At 48.8% G+C, this 20206-nt stretch overlaps 1 protein-coding gene and 2 non-coding genes across 3 annotated transcripts; 1 reads left to right on the plus strand and 2 right to left on the minus strand.

Moving 5' to 3' along the window:
- Nucleotides 1-1117: 1117 nt before the first annotated feature.
- On the minus strand, nucleotides 1118-1189 carry TRNAA-CGC (transfer RNA alanine (anticodon CGC)). Its single transcript has one exon. It is a non-coding gene; the product is annotated as a tRNA-Ala (tRNA).
- Nucleotides 1190-1569: 380 nt separating this feature from the next.
- TRNAF-GAA (transfer RNA phenylalanine (anticodon GAA)) lies at nucleotides 1570-1642 on the minus strand. The gene has a single exon. It is a non-coding gene; the product is annotated as a tRNA-Phe (tRNA).
- Nucleotides 1643-11504: 9862 nt separating this feature from the next.
- LOC126036828 (olfactory receptor 14C36-like) lies at nucleotides 11505-14660 on the plus strand. The gene is made up of 2 exons (XM_049797037.1): nucleotides 11505-11652; nucleotides 13714-14660. Coding segments are annotated over exons 1-2 (948 nt in total). The 5' UTR covers nucleotides 11505-11651.
- The last annotated feature ends 5546 nt before the right edge of the window (nucleotides 14661-20206 follow it).

The following is a 20206-nucleotide window of genomic DNA, read 5'->3' on the forward strand; positions in this document are numbered from 1 at the left end:
GAGAGCAGCGTTCCCAGGGTGAGACCCCCACGGTGAGGGGTGACAGAAATGGGCACTACAAACACAGCCTCCATTCCCTGGAAAACTCCCATGGGGGCAAGCTCCAGCCGTGCACCTCAGAGAAGGAAGGTATAAAAGTGAAGTAAAGAAGAAGGGGGGAGTGTTATCTTCTGAACACAGGATGGTGGGGGCTATGGACAGTATGGACACTGATGTGCAGACTCAAGGTGCTCCAAGTGGGCACTGGGGAGAGGAACCCAGCGCCTGTCCTGTGCCACCTGGCTGCCAGATCTGCCCTCCCACAGGTGTAATATTTCTCCCTTACTCTGGCACCTGGCAGATATTTTCCTCTTCTTCCTGGGGGAGATGAGCCACAGGCCTGTGTGTGCTTGAGGGGGGCAGCACACCTGAGCAGGAAGAGCCTGTTTCATGGCATTTGGGGACCTGAACAGTCTGGCCCTGCAGGCTGGGTCCATTCTCTGCAGCAAAGCAAGATTGTTGCTGTACCCCAGACCTGTGGTTGTTCCTGCAGCTCCCGAGGACCTGCCTGAGGGGGTGTCACAGTGAGACCCCCAAGTCTCAGCACTGCAGCCCCCATACTGGGCAGAGCTGGGCTGTTTAAAGCCCATAGGAGAGCAGCCTTATTTCTCTGAGTTTTGGCTCACCAGGGTGCTGGGCACCCTGCGGTGAAAATCCATGTCTCATGCCCCATTTTGGTTGTGCGGGTTATTGCCAGGGAGCAGCCGAGGCACCATCTCCCGGCCCTCACTGCCTGTGCATGGCTGGGGACAGACCTGTGACTCCCTGATCATACCAGCACAGGGTGGATGGAGTCACCAAACACCCCAGGAAGAAGAGGTGGGCACTGGCCCTACCAGTCCCACCTCTGCAGGGCTGTGCCTGACCTTAGCAGATCCAGGTTCCCTGAGCTGAGGCTCTGCTCAAGCCAGTGGTGATGGTGGAAGAAAAACTCCAGCTGAGAATCCCACAGCCCTGCCCAGCTCACAGCCAAGCCCTGGGTGGGCAGGGCAGGCCCACAGGACCTGGAGAGGAGCAGTGCCCAAGCTCCAGCCCACACCTCCCTGAGGCCGGGCAGTCAGGGCAAAAGCACCACCCCTGGAGATGCCAGGGATTGAACCCAGGACCTCCCACATGCGAAGTGGGTGCTCTTCCACTGAGCTACATCCCCTTGATGCCTGCCAGCAGGAGAGACGCTCTTCTCCCGTGATGTGTCTATGGCAAGGGGAGCAGTCTGTGCACCATTGAGAATGGCAAAGAGGAGAGAGACAGGGTCTTTGCAGAGACCCCTCAAAGGAGAGATGCCAAGTGCTGTGGAGCAGGGAAGAAGGGACATCTGGAGACTCCCCCAAAGAAGCACTGAATGGAGAGTCCTGTCCAGGGGAAGTCTGGGGGCTTGCAGTGCAAGAGGAAGGCTCATTCTAACCTGCAGATCTGCAGCTACAGTGCAGGGCAGTGCTCTGGCAAGGGGTGAAGGAGCAAGGAGGGCCAGGGCAGGCTGGAAGAAGACAGGCAGGCAGTCTCTGCAAAAATCTACAGGAGAAAAATCGTTGCTGAAGCCCGGGGTTGAACCAGGGACCTTTAGATCTTCAGTCTAACGCTCTCCCAGCTGAGCTACTTCAGCCCTGGTCCCAGTCCCACCCCTGCCAGGGCACAGGCTGACGCACACATGAAGAGAGCTCCCTGGGGACATTCACAGGGAAAAGCTGTGCCCAGTGTTGGGCAGAGGGGACCTGGCCTCTCCATGCCACCATGGCCAGGTCGACTCCAGGTGTGGGGTGGGTGCCAGCTTACAGTGGGAGTGCCAAGATATGTGTCATGACTCAGTTACAAAGGTGAGTGGTGAAGGCAAGTGGGCAGGCCAGGCACAGGCAGCTGCCAAAGCTGAAGGTGGAAGAAGGGTGGGGTTGGTGGAAGACCTCTCTCACAGGGAAGAGAGGGCCCAGGGGAGGCAGAGCTTTTGCTGGTGCCTTAGGCTTTTGCTTCCTTATTGCACGAGCAAGAGTGTTCTGTTCAATGTTTGGAGACCATATGTAGGGGGAGAGAAGGCTTGAAAACCTCCAAGGTTTGGGACTGCACAACCTCTCAGGGCAACCTCTTCCAGTGCATAAGTGACCTTATGGTTATGACGTCATGGACCTCACCTCCTGCCTGAACATTCTTTCAACTTTTGTCCCTTGCCTCTCATTTTCCCACCATACACCATGATGAAGAGCCTGGCTCTGTTTTCTTAACTGCCTGATAGGTACTGAAATGCTCCCATGAAGTTTCCCAAAGCCATCTCATCTCCGTACTGAACAGTGTTCCCTCACCTATCCTCAGGTGGAAAGTTCTCAAGCCCCGTGCACACCCCCACACACCTGACCGTATTGGTGCCACTTCACTGAACTTGCTCCCGTTGATCAATGTCTTTCCTGTGCTGGGGGCAGGAGGCCCCAAACTCAGTGCAGTGCTGTGCATGTGGTCTAGCAAGCAGTGAATGGAGGGGGATAGTCCCTCCCCCTCATCTCCTGGCCATGCTTCTCTTCATACAGGCAGGCTGGTCTTGGCCTTCGTGGCCACAGGGGCTCACTGCTGACTCATGTGCAGCTTGTCCACCATGACCCCCAGGGCCTTTTAGGGGCACCCCAGGGGTAGGGCTTGGCATTTCTTCTCTTTGAAATCTGGAAGGGTGTTTTTGGCCCACTCTGCTGACAGGTAGAACAAAGTTTACAACTCGGAGAGTGAGTTATGAAGCAGGCATGTTTATTCCGGCACCGGGGTGCAAGGGGATTTCTCCTCAAAGCTTGCACACTGTCTCAGCAAGCAGCCAGATATTTATTACACCAGAGCATACATATTCATAGGGTCACACAATACAAAATATTCATATGTATAAGTTGGGGTGGGGTTAGTTCAAAACCTTGCGTCAGCAGTTCTAAATCGTTTATGTCATCTTGCATAGGCTCAGATCTGTCTCTGGTGGTCATTTACTTCTTCAGGGGTCTTATCTTCCTCTTCTTCTTTTGTCCTCTAGTGAACTTTAGTCATTCATGCATGCTCTCTTCTTGGTGATTTCAGCAGTTTTTAACAAGTCCTAACAAGTTCTGTGGTAAGACTAGCATTGCAGTTCCCCTTATCACGCCCTTTGTCTGGCATGTCAGTCCTTGAGGAATACCAGTCCCTGATAAGCTTAACCCTTGACAGACCCCACAGGCGCCAGGCCCTGGCAAGCGAACAGGAAAAGAAGAAACAAGGCCAACAGAATTATTAAACATTTAAGTGGTCAAAAGGCAGATGGTTATTTCCCTGTATCAATTCCCCCCTTTTCTTTCCCCTAAGCAAATTCTTTTGCTTTTTAAAAGTGGTTCATTATGTTTCATCATTATGTATTACAACAGTTGCCAAATTCATCCCTTTTAGATCGTTTCCCGCATTTCCCGTATACCTAAAATAAGCATTTGTCCAAGGCCACTCCCAAGCACTTATTAAGTTACCGTTCAGCAGAGACATAAGAACCTCTATCATCGTTTTTGGATACGAAGCTTCAATGGTCCCACAGGTGTCGATTTCCATTTTGGCTTAGGGGCTTTCTTCACTCTCGTGTGATGTAGCCATGAGGTCTGTTCTTTCATCTTGATCGCTGTATGGGATGTCAGCAGCACCTGGAAGGGGCCCTCCCACTTCGGTTCCAGAGGTGGATCTGTAAAGGACTTCACATACACATAATCACCAGGCTTAATATCATGCACCGGTCCACCAAGACCTTGGGCTCTAGTTCCTAAGACCAGTTTCTCTATCTCCCAAAGTTGTTTTTGCAGGCTTATTACATACTCAGATAATGTTTCATCCCCAATCTGGGTTGATATTCCTGCCTGTACGATATAGGACCTCCCATGCAATATTTCAAAAGGGCTCAACCCTGTTGGGAAGTGGCTTGCTGAAAAAGGACATGGGCCTGTGGAAAAGTTGTGCGAGCAGAGTTCTGTGTGAAAGAATGTCAGTTTGAGCAACAAGACTAGGCCTTGGCCGAAAATAGCTGGCTTTACTGATATTGGGAGAAAAACAACAGCTGGTCTCGCTGTTATCAGGAGAAAGACAGGGACGGTGTGACCTTGGCATAACTTCATAAGTAACTTTTGAAGAAGTTCCCATGACAAAGTTACGGAACACGCATAGCTGCAAATCACAAGTGGGTGTGTTTTAGCAATGAATAAACATTAGCAATGTACCAATCATATTAGGACTAGTAGGCATAATTATCGCAAACTGTATAAACATGAGCTATCCGTGCAAATAAAGTTGAATCACTTCTATCACTCATATTGGGTCGACTTATGTGCATTCCTCCGCCGCTCCAACAAATGGCGCCCGAACGGGGACCGAAGAAAGGGGAATTGGAGCGACGGACACTGAGAAGCACCGGTAGCAGCGACCGGGGGGCAAAAGATTAACCGAACGCTGATCGTCTTGGTTGGTGTGTTAACTCTTGTGCCTGGACCGTCCAAAAGGGGTTCACCGTCAGTGAGGGCTACTGGAAAAAGGCTGCAAAGACTTTTTAACCGAGGTGCCTTAATCAAGGTAGCACCCAGGAGTATCAAGAAGCCGGCCGGCAATGGATCAAGAGGTAGCCCTAAAATTATTACAGTGCTTTTTAGAAAAGCGGGGAGTAAACTGCATTAAGCAAATTTCGGGGTTAGTCGCGCTGGGTCACGTTAAGGGATGCTTTAAGAATCCGGATTTATTATTTAAGGAGAGTGAATGGCGTAGATTAGGAGACGTATTATGGGATATGGTAACTGACGATGATAAATCAGCTAAAAAACTAATGAAGCAAGGACAGAAACCTTTCAATTAGTGTGGGTACAGCTTCTGAGCTTAGTACCTGGAATGCTATCGGAACCTCCCTATGGGATGAAATTAGTGACGGGTCTAAAGAAGTTAAAGATCTTGTAACTTTATGGAAATTGATTAAGACAACTCTGTAAGAAATGAAAGCAGATCGTAAAGCGTCTGCGTCTGCTTTTGCTGTTCTCTCTCTCCAACCGCAAGCGAAAGGGAAAAGCGGGGAGAAAAACATAATGCAGCGAGAGAGACTTTTTGGAGCTTGTTCACCTGCTCTCGTGCCCTTGACTTCTGCTCCACTCCCTGGGACTGCCGATATTAATCAGCCATCTGACAGTTCCCAAGCCTCCCTAACCGTATGATTAAAGGAAACCCTACAGAATCAGGGAGTGAGTAAAAATCTGCCTACGAAAAACCAGCCCTCAGATACCACCGTTCAACATGAACAAATTATACCTAGCATACACCCTGATTCAAATAATGCAAACAAGGACTTGGCTACTGTAATAATAGAACAAAAAGAGACGATGTTAGAATTGTTAAAGGAAATGGGGAAAAGAGACGGGGAAACCAACCACACCCGTGATAGACGCGGAGCCGCCTGTAATAGCCGCTGCAGAAGAAAGGCAGAGACATTGGAGGGGTGTAATAACAGATGCCATTATAGAAGGGACTATGCTCTAAGCATTCCCAGTTATTGCATCAAATGGACAGAAAAAATGGGAGGTGTTTGACTGGAAGGTCATTGAGAAATTAAGGAATGCTGTGAGTCAGTAAGGAATCAAATCTGCGTTAACTCACCAAATACTGCAATTCATTTTTTTCTGCTGATACGCTGATACCTCAAGATATTAAACAGCTAGCACAGTTGATTTTGACACCCGCCCAAATGTTAGTGTTTTTCCGGCAGTGGGAGAAGCATTGATAGGGAACAAGCAACATCACGACAACAAACAGATCCCCTGTGGGGAGTAAACACGCAGATGCTGATGGGTACTGGACCCTTCGCGTCAGGGAACGCTCAGTTACAACGTATCACTGAGGTTCATCATCTATCACAGATCTTGGCGTATCAAGCTTTTCTTACCATACCAGACAATATGTACAGCCATGTTTTTACCCAGGTGAAACAGGAGAATACAATTTATGACCACCCTGACATGAACAAGGGCATGAAAGAAAACATGTTCAAAATACTCGCTTTTGAAAATGCTGAAAATACTGAAAAGACACGCAAAGCATTGTGTAATTTGCCGAAAAATGCAGACGTCGTTGATATGATAGAATACATGGATTGATCAGTGGACTCACAGAAAGTAGCCTACGCTGCCACAGCTCTCCAAGGAGCTACAAAGAAACACAAGGCCAGTAAGACACCCTTGGACAAGTGTTTTAACTGTGGCAAACGTGGACACATTAGGAGCAAATGTACAGGTACTGTTAACAGTAAGTGCTGCAACAAGTGTAAGAAAGATAACCATACCACCAAGAATACAGGAAGAAGGGAAACTTTACACCGACCGCGAAGGCCCCTCGCGCGATGACACGAATGCAAGGGGCTTGAGCTGCCAGCCCTCAGGCAGCCTCGCAACCACCAGATCCGCCACCGCAGGAAGCTCCGGAGTGGATGTGGAAACCGCAGTCAACATAAAGGGACCATTGGGGTTTGGACTTAGTGCATTTTTAATGGGGCAATCTTCAACAGCTCTAGAAGGAATTCTGGTGCTCCCAGGGCTTATTGATGCAGATTATTGTGGGACTGTGAAAATTATGATTCATGTTTTAATCCCTCCTGTTTCTATTCCTAAAGCTACCAGAATAGCACAATTAGTTCCATTCAGGTCGTGTGTTCCGAACCCAGGTGAAGTACAACGTGGAGATGGTGGATTCGGCTCCACAGGGAAACCGCAGGTATACTTTGCCATGGACACAACAAGAGGTAAACCAGAAAAGGTAGCACAATTGGAAGGGCCTGATGGAGTTGTCATCAAGAAACCTATGACAATCAATACAGGAGCTGATGTTATGATTATTTCACGATGCATTTGGCCTCCATCATGGCCATCAATCAATCCAAATTTTGGTATTGCAGGGATAGGGGGCACACAAGCCACCTTAGTAAGTCAGCTACCGATTACATTTGTGTTCCCCGATGGTGAACACATTACGACGTGTCCGTATGTCATGACTACCCTAACTGAATTGTTTGGCCTCGTAGGCCGTGATTTATTGAGCCAAATGAAGGCAATGTTAGTGACGCATCCTGTTTAGGAGCAGTCACTGAGGGGTAGCCAATTCTGAAAATTAACTGGAAAACAGATGAGCCTGTTTGGATTGATCAGTAGCTGCTAAATTCTGAAAGGTTGCTAAAAATAAAAGGGTTAGTTGAAGACCAATTGAGAGCGGGACATGTTGTTCCTTCTACTAGTCCATGGAATAAATCAATATTTACCATTCCCAAGAAAAGTGGGAAGTGGAGACTGTTGCATGATCTCAGAGCTGTGAATGTGGTGATGCACAGTATAGGAGCCCTGCAGCCAGGTTTGCCATCTCCAGTTATGCTTCCAGAAGAATGGGATTTGTTAATTATAGATCTAAAAGATTGCACCTAGATGGCGCTGAATGGTTCGCCTTTTCGGTACCATCAATTAACAAGGCAGAACCCTATAAGAGATACCATTGTGTCGTGTTACCACAATGAATGCACAATTCCCCCACGATGTGTCAGGTGTATGTGGCCTGGGCATCAGAGCCTGTAAGAAAGCAGTTACCTCAGTAACTTGCCACAGGATGAGATTTTAACTCAATTGCAGGACATCTTAAGCCATCGCGGAGTAATAATCACTCCTGAAAAAGTGCAAGAGGCAGCACCTTGGAAGTATTTGGGGTGGCACATAGATGCTAGCAATGTTAAACCTCAGAAGGTTCAAATAACATGAGAAATTTCAACATTACATGATGTCCAGAAGCTTGTGGGAGATATCCAGTGGGTGCGGAATCTTTGCGGTATCACTAATGGCGATATGACCCCTCTGGTAGAACTCTTGGGTATGAGAACACTGTGCAGATGAGAAACGGGAAATGGCAGAGCTGACCAATTGGTTGCAGCGCCATGGGAGCCTCCTCCAGGGAATCATTTTCAACAAAGCACGGCAATCACATGCGTTCTTGCACCAACCCGCTAGGATGTTAACAAAGCAATTTGACTTACCACTTACTGATGCCCAAGGTATCGTTAAAGCATGCCCATATTGTCAAAAGGAAGGGCTGGGCTTGGGCTGTGGGGTTAACTGATGAGGCCTTTTGCCATTGCAGTTGTGGCAAATGGATTTCACCCATGTCACGTGGTTTGGTGCAAAGCGTTCTGTGCACGTGTGTATTGATACCTATCCTGCTGCCATGTGGGCCACGGCACAAACTGGAGGAAAAGCCTTACATATTGAATGACATCTTCACGCTTCTTTTGCAGTACTGGGTGTGCCTAAAGAAATTAAGATGGACAACGGCCCAGCCTATGGTTCTACACGATTTGCTCGATTTTGTAATTTGTGGGGAATTCAAAATGGTACCGGTATTCCACATCTTCCCACAGGACAGGCTATTGTCGAATGGGCCGACCAAACCCTAAAAGAACATGCTGCAAAAACAAAAAGGGGGAACCCAGGGCTTACTCCCAGAGGAACGATTGGCCAAAGCCTTATTTGTGCTAAATTATCTTAGATTGACAGGTGATCACAAAGACCCACCAATGGTAGTGCATCATGTTCTTTTACAGGCAGAAAGGATGCAACAAAGTACAGGAATCATGGTAAAGTATAAGGACCCAGAATCTGGGAAATGGTGCGGATCAGCAGAAGTAAAACTTACTGGGAGATCCCGGCTAAGTGGGTCAAGCCATGGCTTCGCACTGATGCTGGACCAAGAATTGTCCCAATGGCGACTGGCACAGCACCGGCGGGTGCTGAAGCCACTGATCTGACAGATTCTAACTAATAGTGTATTACTAGCGGACACCGAGTCCTTCAGAGAGGTTTTTAGAACAGCGTGCCTTATTGTATATAGAACTTGCTTTAGGTAAAAAGTGTGTTAAGCATAATTTGATTAAACATAGCGTGATTATGGAAAGACAGTGTGGGGTAAATGTAAAAGTTAGTTAAAGCCAAAATTAGGGGTAAGGTCTATTTCCATTAATAACCTGGGAACGAGGTTGATTGCGTTTCCACAGATACAGGCCCACGACGGACTCCTGTTCGATTTGCACGACCATCATCATCTGGAGCATCATAGATGATGTGGCAATATGAATACTACCTCAGCCGAAAACTAATGTATAGGTCACCTTGGCTAACATAACAGGTCAAGATTCTCTGTGCATCGCAACTGTATCGTAAAGCCCATGAACCAATAGACAAGATGGCTATGACTCGTGCAGCGCGCCTGGCCAGCGAGCACATGCGTCATAGATTGCAACTGAGGTGGACTTTTGGCACCCGCTGGCCACGTGTGCTAAAACCCGTTCCTCTGCAAATGTATAAATACCGGGATTTTCCGAAGAGCATCGGGCTGGTGTACGGTGAGGCCGTCGTTGCCTCTGTGGGGACGCCCACAGAAAGCTGGCACCTACTGATTGCTGGGCTGAGTTCGTGGAGCAAGATGGTACAAGAATGTATGGATGGTTCATCTTCCTCATAGTCCTCATGGTCTGGGTCATTAGGGGTAACAGGTTGGCTCAAAGAATTATGGGCATTATTGTAGTTACTGTGATTTTAGCTATTGTAATAGTTTTACCTTGTTCAGCTTATTAAGGAAAATGGCATCCCAAGTGATTAAGCAAGCCTGGATTGCTCAAAAACAAAAAGAGGGAGAAAGATTTAAACGGAGACCTACAGTGGATTCGACCTTGTTGTGGTATTACAAATACAGACTTACAGCCCCTGCTGGATTTATTGAGGGGCAGCGACAGCTTAACTTCTACAAGACAACTAAGTGCACCGGGACGGCAAGCCTTGACAGCAATTGGACAAAAAAAATCACATCATCCATGTCTGGCAGATACGTTCCTGATTTAACCATAAAGTTGAAACCTTATGCTGAGATTGATATGGAACACACTGACTGTAGTAAGCAGCATGACAGTGACACCGGTGATTGATCCACATCGGTTAACGCCATGGGACAGTAAGAATGTTTGGGTGTCACTAGCTAAAGCTATTAATCAAACCTCTTTTTCTGTGCTTATGTATTTTATTAGGTATAATGTTGTTTCTACTGTGTTTAATTAATTGTGTTCATAGATCTTTGCAAAGGGCAACACAGCAGGTGTTAAAATTTTACCTCAATCTATACACAAACAGATAAATTGGCTGAAGAAACATACACAAAGATCCAGCAAGAAACTAAATGGTTTGATGGGGTGTTACAATCAATATTCGGCGGAATAACACCATGGCTAATGGCATGGATTAAAGAAGCCTTACGGTGGTTGGGTATATTGATATTAATCTGTGTAATAGTTAGAATTGTGTATGGGCGCATGATAAAAGGAGTCTCAAAGCTGACACACCAAGCTCTACTTGCACAAAAAGAAAAAAGGGGGAATTGTTGGGAATTGGCTTGATGAAAAAGGACATGGGTCTATAGAAAAGTTGTGCGAGCAGAGTTCTGTGTGAAAGAATGTCAGTTTGAGCAGCAAGATTAGGCGTTGGCCGAAAATAGCTGGCCTTACTGATATCAGGAGAAAAACAACAGCTGGTCTCGCTGTTATCAGGAGAAAGACAGGGACGGTGTGACCTTGGCATAACTTCACAAGTAACTTTTGAAGAAGTTCCCCATGAGAAAGTTACGGAACACGCATAGCTGCAAATCACAAGTGGGTGTGCTTTAGTAATGAATAAACATTAGCAATGTACCAATCATATTAGGACTAGTAGGCATAATTATCGCAAACTGTATAAACATGAGCTATCCATGCAAATAAAGTTGAATCACTTCTATCACTCATATTGGGTCAACTTATGTGCATTCCTCCGCCGCTCCAACAGTACTTGACTGCAGTCGTTCATATGAATACCTGTATCAAGTGCCATGAAGATAAGGAGTAGGAGAAGGTACTTTTGGCCTTTAGTTGGGCATAAGCTGCCCTGTCACTTGGCCAAGGCAATTTCCCACCAGAATCATACAGGATTCCCAAGAGGTTGCCCTGTGTCAATGAACTTCTCCATTACACTTTGCTGTTACCTACTTGTATCTTGGACCATCTCTGGCAGTTCAAATGTCACCAGGTATTTCTGTCTGAACACCTGACTCCTGCCTTTGCTCTCTATTATTTCAGATGGGAGCTGAGACAAGGAGCTCACATGCAGGTGTCCATTTTGCTCACACCTGAACTGAGGCAAGAGGAATCCCACCTCCTGTGGCTTTGTAGTGTGCATGGGAGGGAGTTGAACCTCCTTCAAATGCCCTCAGTAGAAATGCAGGATGAGATGCCTCCATTGACCCATGGATCCCTTCCCTCAGCAGGGGTAAAGGAGATCCCTGTCTGCCTCTCTCTGGGTATCCTGTCTAACAATACAACCAAAAAATGTGGCATGTAGATGTAACTTTGAGAGGAGAATTTTATTTCAGGAAAGAAGTGTCTCTCCCTAGATGAGGTAGGCAACACCAGTGTTTGCTTCAGCCTGTTTCCCAGCAGGTTCCCCTGGAGACCCAGGGACACCAGGAGGGAGCCCAGAGGGGGCAGAGAAAGGGATGCCTTGGGCTGGTCCTCTGCTGCTGAGCTGGGCTGGGCTCCTGGGCTGGAGGGAGCTCATAGTAAGCAGGCAGCACTGCCGAGAGACAGCTCTGCCCAGGAGCAGCTCCTCTGCAAAGCACAGGCACCGAGGTGAGAGAAGTGAGGCAGAGAGAGCTGTTAAATGCATTGTGGGGTGGGAGGAGAGAGGAGAGCTGACCTGGAGAAAAAAACCTCACAGCCCTTAACAGGGTAAGTGTCTTGATGCAGGGCAATGCAGCTGTGGTTCCTGGAATGACCTCCTAAAGCTGGCACATCCCACAACCTAGAGAACCTCTCAGGAGGACTCTTACAGTTTCTCCAGTGTAGAGAAAAAGGATGCACTTTGGAGCACAGCTTCCCTGCTGCACCCTCAGAGGGACAGGGCATGTCAGCTGCCTTCACCCGGGGATGGCTGCAGAGTGTGAAGGTGGGTGTGCAGCCAGGGGTGCCCAGGACTGTCCTTCTGAGCAGGGTCCTTGCGGCCAGGGGGCTGTGTGCTGGGGCAGGGACTCTGCCGCTGGTCAAAGTACTCTGCCTTCCTGGGGAACTCCAGAAGCAGAGTCGGGAGAAGCTGTGGGTGGAAAACCAACTTGCAGTAGGGGAGGGTCCTTCTGCTGACAAGAGGGTGCTGTGTGGATCGGGGCTGCTCACAGCTCCAGATCATCCCCAGGAGATTTCCAAGGGCACTTTCCAAGGGCAAGGTCAAAGCAGGGATTGCTATAAAGTCAAGGAGCTTTCCTGAGTTTGGTTTTCTGTTTCCTACTCTTGGAGAATTTTCAGGGGAAATGGAAAATGAGCTGTCTTGCTTGAACAAGTCAGAGACTCCTGAGGTGACACTCTGAGGGATCAGTAAGTCTGATAGGAGCCTCCTGAAGTAGAGCACAGGGACTGAGAAGAACTGCCTGGCTGTGTTGGTGCCTGGGAGGTGGCATGTACAGCTGGGTAAGGGTAACTCTTTCCTGACTGCCCAGCTGCCTCTGCCTTTGCCTCTCTGAGCCAGTCAGTCACTGCATTTTTTTTTTGATTCTCCACTAGTGTGTTATTGCTATAGTTATCTTGTTCTGGCTGTCTGTTTCTGTGGGGTTTGAGTCTCAGCTGCAGAGTCACAGGCTGATCTTGTGGGTCCTCCCATGCAGCTGTGTCCATGGGAACAAAGTCACAGGTGTCCAAGCTTCCCTCCAAGCTGTGGGGCTGTGGGCAATGCAGCCTGTGTCACTCCCTAGGAAATGAACTGACTCTCCCTTCCTGAGTTACCATCATCAGGACACTTGGCTATTTTCTTGGGGTGGCCTTCATAGTTGTGAGCTGCCCTCCAGGATGCCGATGTGTCCCATAGCGTCTTGGTGTTTCTGAATGCCGCATGGAGAAGCACAGACACACTATGGTTGTGGAAATGCTGCTGGGTTTGTTAAATGAACCATGTGTGTCCTTGGCAAGAGGTGGGGTGCGGAGTCCTTGAGAAAGAGGGAGCCACTTGTTGTTGGACAGTAGGTATCACTGATTTCAGTAGTGCCCAGAGTCTTTTCAGGTTAACACAGGGTGTGAATTCACTCCAACTCAGTAATGTGAGAGCTCAGGGTAGCAGGCAACAAGACAGAGTGACAGAAAAGCTCTCCTCACTCTGCACTAAGCTGCAGGCAGTACTCTTTCCTCGCAGGACACACTTTGTTTTCTCTGAGTGAAGCAGAAATGATGAGGGTTTCTGAAATCCAAGAATATTACCAGGTGTGATGGGGGAGAGCTGTAAAAACTCCCCTCTCTCTCAAACAATGCTTTAGTTGTGTTTTCTTAGCCCTGGGAGTGCAGATGTAGACAAGCACTTTTACTTTAGGAGCAGATTCATCTCACCAATTCAAACACCAGGACTGACTGACACCATTCCCAGAACCCACTGCTGCAGAGCAGGTCTGATTCCTTGGCACCCATTAGGCAGTCCTACTCCTCACAGCACACTCAGCCAGCAACAGAGCTCCATCCACAGAGCTGAACAGAGATCTCATTGAAATGGAAAAAAGGCAGTGAACATGTATTATGAGAAATGGCTTTGATTTTGGTCCGAGAATAATGGCCTAACTTGTCTCTGCCCTTGCCTCCTTGTTCAGTGCTCCACACCCAGAGGCAGCAGATGTCCAATGGCAGCTCCATCACCCAGTTCCTCCTCCTGGCATTTGCAGACACACGGGAGCTGCAGCTCTTGCACTTCTGGCTCTTCCTGGGCATCTACCTGGCTGCCCTCCTGGCCAACGGCCTCATCATCACCACAGTAGCCTGTGACCACCGCCTCCACACACCCATGAACTTCTTCCTCCTCAATCTCTCCCTCCTTGACTTGGGCTCCATCTCCACCACTGTCCCCAAAGCCATGGCCAACTCCCTCTGGGACACCAGGGCCATCTCCTATGCAGGATGCGCTGCACAGGTCTTTCTGTTCATCTTTTTGATCTCAGCAGAGTATTTCCTTCTCACTGTCATGGCCTATGACCGCTACATCGCCATCTGCAAACCCCTGCACTACGGGACCCTCCTGGGCAGCAGAGCTTGTGTCCACATGGCAGCAGCTGCCTGGGGCAGTGGGTTTCTCGCTGCTGTGCTGCACACTGCCAGTACATTTTCACTACCTCTCTGCCGAGGCAATGCTGTGGACCAGTTCTTCTGCGAAATCCCCCAGATCCTCAAGCTCGCCTGCTCAGATGCCTACCTCAGGGAAGCTGGGGTACTTGTAGTTGCTGTCTGTTTTGGATTTGGGTGTTTTGTTTTCATTTTGCTGTCCTATGTGCAGATCTTCAGGGCGGTACTGAGGATCCCCTCTGAGCAGGGACGGCACAAAGCCTTTTCCATGTGCCTCCCTCACCTCGCTGTGGTCTCCTTGTTTCTCAGCACTGTCATGTTTGCCTACCTGAAGCCCCCCTCCATCTCCTCGCCATCCCTGGACCTGGCGGTAGCAGTTCTGTACTCAGTGGTGCCTCCAGCCGTGAACCCCCTCATCTACAGCATGAGAAACCATGAGATCAAGGATGCCCTGAGAAAACTAATCACTGGATGCTTTTGAGTAGGAATAAACTACTTGTCCTTTTCATAGGACTCATAAAATATCTCACTACAGGCCTAGTCTTTCTGGTGTTTCTTTTACAAAGATTTTGGGTTTAGTGGCTTCTTTAATTCTTCTGGGTTTTTTTTTTTTGGTTTGGTTTGGTTTGCTTTAGTTTACTTATCTGAATGCTTTCCACAAAGAAATGTCTCTCTTTTTACTGGTTTCTATTTCACAGCCTATCCAGCTTTTGTGTGACCTGTACACTGTGCAAATGAGGAGCCGTACCCTCTGTGAGTTTAAACAAAATAAATGGCCCTGCAGTGACTTGTTTTTCTGAGATCCTTCCTCCAAGACCTTCTCTGCAGCTCCAGGGAGCAGTGCCCATGTGCAGAGGGGAAGAAGAAAAGAGTCCCGGCACAGCAGCACTGCCTGGGAGCACCAGCGCTTGGTCTTTCCTGAGCTGCTCTCTTCCCACTTCCATGCTTTCCTTCTGAACCCTTTGGTTGGTGGAAGGCCTGAGTGCTCTTCAAGCATGGCTACAGTCCTGCTTTGTGGCAGGCCTGTGACCACAGGCAAGGACAAGCAGTGGCCACTTGTGTGACAGAGCTGGCCTCCACTGCAGCATTTCTATCATACAAGGGATCTCCTCAGGCCTTGTGCCACAGATGCCCCCAGCCCTGGGACTCAGCCCTCTCCACTCCTGAGGAGCTGCTGTGCCCTTCAGAGGGTCTGCGGCTGTGATGTGAGTGCCCAGAGCTCTGCCGCACCCTGTGGTGGGCACTGCTGTGGGGCCAGCACAGATTGGGCTGTGGTGGGGAGAGGGCGGCGGAGGTGGAGAGAGGTCAAGAACAGTGGGAAGAGTTTAGGTTGAGCCTTTTTGCCTGGAAAGTGCCCAGGAGAGAACAATATACGTGTATAGCTTGTAGTGTGTGACCATGCATTGTGAGGACTGACACTGGGTTTTTCTGGTGCACAGGCAGGGCTTACTGAAAGCATGGAAGACATGCAGGTGTTTGGGAGAAGAGTCTGCTCTGTACACTTGGTGGTGTGGACAGACGGCAAATTTGGCTCAGGGTCTTTGTCACCCCAAGCATCTCTCATTAGCCATTTCCAGCTCTTGCTGGTCACTCCAGGTTTACGGGTGAGTTTTGCTGAGGCCATCTCTATCTTCCTGCTGATCCAACGGCTGGTTTGGGAGAACAGACAGACCTGCCCAGCTTCTCTCCTTCCCCAGACCCTGGTGGACCCTGGAGCAGAGCTGTCTGCAAAACCCCATTTGGGACAATGCTGCAGCAGGGCATGGGTCGGCTGCTGGGGAAGCTGCAAAGTATGAAGATCATGGCAGAACTGTGATCTGAAAGCCATCATTGGGGTCACAATGGTGGGAAGGTCTACAACCCTGACTCTCCCCTATCCCGTGCTGTGCCTTCATAGTGGGACCGTGGGTCCATTTATGGGCAGTAGGGCTGGGCCAGCACTGGGACAGCATGCTGACAGGGGCCATGAAGAAGCTGCAGAAGGTGCCATCATGGACACTTGTTCTAAGAATTGTACACCAGAGGCTAATCACTGAGAACGCATAGCTATTTTTGTCATGTAAAAAGAAAATTAAAAACCTTTAGTTCATAATTTTAAATACAAAGGAGTTCCCTTTCAGCACTGTCCTCTTACTGCTAGTAGTGATAGTTCCACTAATTCCAAAAGGTTCTTGAGAGCTTCTATATTTTTCCTTGGCTCTAAAACTCAGGCTACTCAGGCACGGAAAGTACTACCTCAAATCTCTGCAAACCAGATCTCTCCCACCTGCTCTCATCCACGTTCTTTTATCCCAGGACACTTGTAACCATCACATCAGCAGACGACCCAGCCTCCACTTCCTTATCTGGGTGACATCAGCGTACTCCCTCGCAAAGCCTTTCCTACAAAATTCATGTCTACCTGCTCATCCCACTTGTAATGCCTCACACTATGTACAGCTCAATCTTCCTTCTGCAGAGCTCCATGGGATGGACAGTTTTCCTGTTCCTTTCATGAGAAGAGGTGACAAACAGGAGAGACTCCTTGCCAGGAAACCAGAGGCTTGGGTGTTGCTCAGCTGCTTCTTACTGGCACTTCACTCAGATTCTGTTGTGGTGTCTTTGGTGCTGTTCTCTGGCTCCTCTTTCTGCAGAGAATATATTAAAAAGAGAATGATTTCATAAAAGATGGTCATAAAGGCCCTGTTGTAGACAACAACGTTTGCCGTGAGCTCTGGAGAAAGCCAGGAAGAGAGTTAATAAGCTCCAGGAATATGCAAGAATCTCAAGGCCTCTTCTGAAGAGTGAGCAGGTCTGAGCAGCAGTGATGGGCGATGTGTAGGGCTCAGAGACAGGGTCAAGGGATGTCAGTGAGAAACAAGGAGGTGACTGATGGCTTTAGCAAATCCTGAAACTCTCTCTGAGGCCAGAAATGGAAAGCAGTGGATGTCTGTGGATGGGGAAGAGGAGGAGGTGTGTCCTGGGAAGATGTCAGGAAGGAAGACCCTTCTTCTGCAAGTCAGGGATGAAAGAGATTATTCTATCATATGTGCATGCCTAGAAAATGGAGAATGCCCGCTGCTGAGGGTGGCTATCATGCCAAATGAGCTGACCTTGCTCTTTTCCTGCTTCACTTCCCAGACTTGGGTGGACCTCAGGAAACATCTATGAGTGTGGAGGATGCACAGACCTCCTGGGGTGAAGATTCATCACTGCGGGGGAAGAAGGAAGGGTTTGTGAGACACGAGGTAGTGAGGGGAGAGAGCTGTGCATGTAAGAATTCAGGCGAGCCTGGGGCTAGAGGAGCACATCTTGGGTGCTAGAGGAACATAAACAAGGCTTTGAAAGAAGACAGATGGGTTTGGGGGAACTCAGAGACATTGTCTAACCCTCAGAAAACTGCAGCTTTATGTTTGAAGAACAGTGAGGACAGAGAGTTTTCAGTAAACCTTGGGATATCATGGGGTCAGAGTGAGTTGGGGAAGCAGGGAGGAGAGTTAAAATCTGCAGAGAAATATTCACTGACATAGGGCAGTATAGGACAGCCTGTGGTGGGGAAAGCCAAGGGCTTTGGTAGGGCTGGGACCCAGAACTGAGGTCCTTGTTCTCTTGGCTAGGGCTGTTGCCTTGTGGGCTGAGTGGTCTCCATGTATGTCAGCACTGGCATGATTGCCTATCTGAAGCTCCCTTCCATCTGCTCCCCATCCCTGGATCTAGTGGTGGCAGTGCTGTGCTCGCTGGTGCCTCCAGTTGTGAACTCCCTCATCAATAGCAGGAGAAACAGGGAGCTCAAAAATGCCCTGAGGAAAGTGATTTCATGGACATTTTTCAATACCAGTAAACTTCCAGTCTTTTTCCACAAGTGACTCCCATACTAGGCCCATGCTTTGTTTCATTATTGTTGCTGTTATTGCTCTTTGGGGTTTCATGTTCGTAGACCAATACTTGGACTTCCCGTACTTCATGTGAAGCATGAACCTCCTCTGTCTCACCTGGAGGACCATAGAAGAATGTGTCTTTGTAACACTGGGTCCAAGCTGACTCCCTCACAGCATCTCTGTAATAAAAAGGGATCTTCCCTGTGCACTGCCTGATAGTAGGGGTGTTTTTCCAAGCCTCGTGTCAGGAACAGGCCCGAGATACTGCACTTCAAAAAGGCCTATTGATCCATGTTTTCAAGGGCAAAAAACTCATTGTCATCTTGTGACCTGCTAGAGGCGTGGACTTAGGACTCACCTGTTGGTGCCTGGTAACAGAGGAGATGGTGAACGGTCACTGAGATACAAGCCCAGCCCTTTCCCACATGTGACAGGGCAGAAGCCATCCTCCAGGAGGGGAATCTGTAGCTGCCTGGATATCCCAGGTGATCTCCATGGGCAGCGTGAGCCTGGCCTGTGACTGGAGCTCCACAAAGTGAGAGATTGCCCAGGTGGAATCACACAAAAGTGTTAATTCCAAGTATTCAGAGGGAAAGGAGGACTCTGCAATCACAGGACAGGCAGCGGGAACCCATCTGGCACAAGGGAAAGAGGCTGAAGAGATGCAAGAGCTGGCTGAGGAGCTCCAGGGCCAGGACTGTCATGCTGCCCTGGGTCGTGGGGGCTGGTGGGGACAGAGAAGGGGCAAATGCAGTCAGTGTTTGGGATCACCTATTGTATGAACAAAGAAGAGCCAGAGAGTGAGTGGCCATACAGCCCAACCCTGAGGAAGGACCTTTGCTGCATGGTCACCCCTGTCTTCCTCCAGGTCTCTAGGATACCCAGCTCTACTGCCATTATACATACAAAGGGAACCAGTTTCCTACCAACACTCATTACACATCAAGTCCCATAGCTCTTGCCACAGCGAGACTCTCAGCCAAGCCCATTCTCAGACACCTCCAGCTAGATCAGGTGCTTGTCTTGACAGATGTTGAAAATCTCCACTGACAGAGTTCTCACCACCTGGCCTGGGTCCTTCCTCCAGTGTTTGGCTCTGAGGGATTTTTCCAAACCCCGGCATTCTCAGCCTCTCCTTGTACACAATGTGCTCCGGGCCCCAACCATCCTTCTGGCCTCTGCAACTTTCTCTCCACTCTGTCAGGGTTTTCCTTGTGGTGGTGACCCCATACTGGACACAGCAGTCCTGAGGTGGTCATCCTGTAGTGGGTTAGCCTTGCGCAGTACCCTAACCCCCACCCAGCTGCCCAGTCACACCTCCAACTTACAAGGACGAAGGGAGAAAATAAGATGGAATAGCTCATGGGTCACCATGAAGACAGGGACATCACTTACTAATTACTGTCACAGGCAAAGAAGAGTTGACTTGGGGAAGATCAATTTAATTTATGCCATGTAAAAAAGGTTTGGATTGTGAGAAACCATGGCAAACTTATTCAAGTCCATTGCCCTCACACTTTCCCCCAGGCTCAAATTACTCCCTTGCTTCAAATTCTTCTAATCATCCCAGACCCAAGAGGAGCATGGGTGATGGTGAAGAGGGGGTTAACAGTCACAAAAGAACAACTCTTCCTCCTCACAGTTCTCCCCCTGTTCAAGCTTGGGTCTCCTCCACGGGATCCCACAATAGTTGTGGTCAAGGCTAAGTGGTGTTCATTTCTTTCTGTATTACCTTTCTCCTTTATACTCAGAGAATCACTGACATGTTGAGATTGGAAGGGACCTCTGGAGACCCTCCAGTTCAACCCCCTCAGCTGAGGAAGGCTCAGCTGGAGTATGTTGCTCAGCACTTTATCTAGGTGAGTATGGAATAACTTCATGGAGGGGGACTCCACAACCTCTCCGGGCAGCCTGTTCCAGTGTTAAACCACCCACACGGTCAAATAGTTTTTCCTTGGGTTCAGATGGAATTTTATACACATCAATAAGATCCTCCTCAGCCTTTTCTTCTCCAGGCTGAACAGTCCCACATCTCTCAGCCTTTCCTCCTAGGAAAGATGCTTCAGTCCCATAAACCAGCTCTGTGGCCCTTTGCTGGACTTGCTTGAGTAGGTCAACAAGTACGATGCACTGGACAGCCCAGCGCTTGACACAGAATTCCAGCTGTGGC

This window comes from Accipiter gentilis, unplaced genomic scaffold (assembly GCF_929443795.1).
Source record: "Accipiter gentilis unplaced genomic scaffold, bAccGen1.1, whole genome shotgun sequence".
NCBI classification, from domain to species: domain Eukaryota; kingdom Metazoa; phylum Chordata; class Aves; order Accipitriformes; family Accipitridae; genus Astur; species Astur gentilis.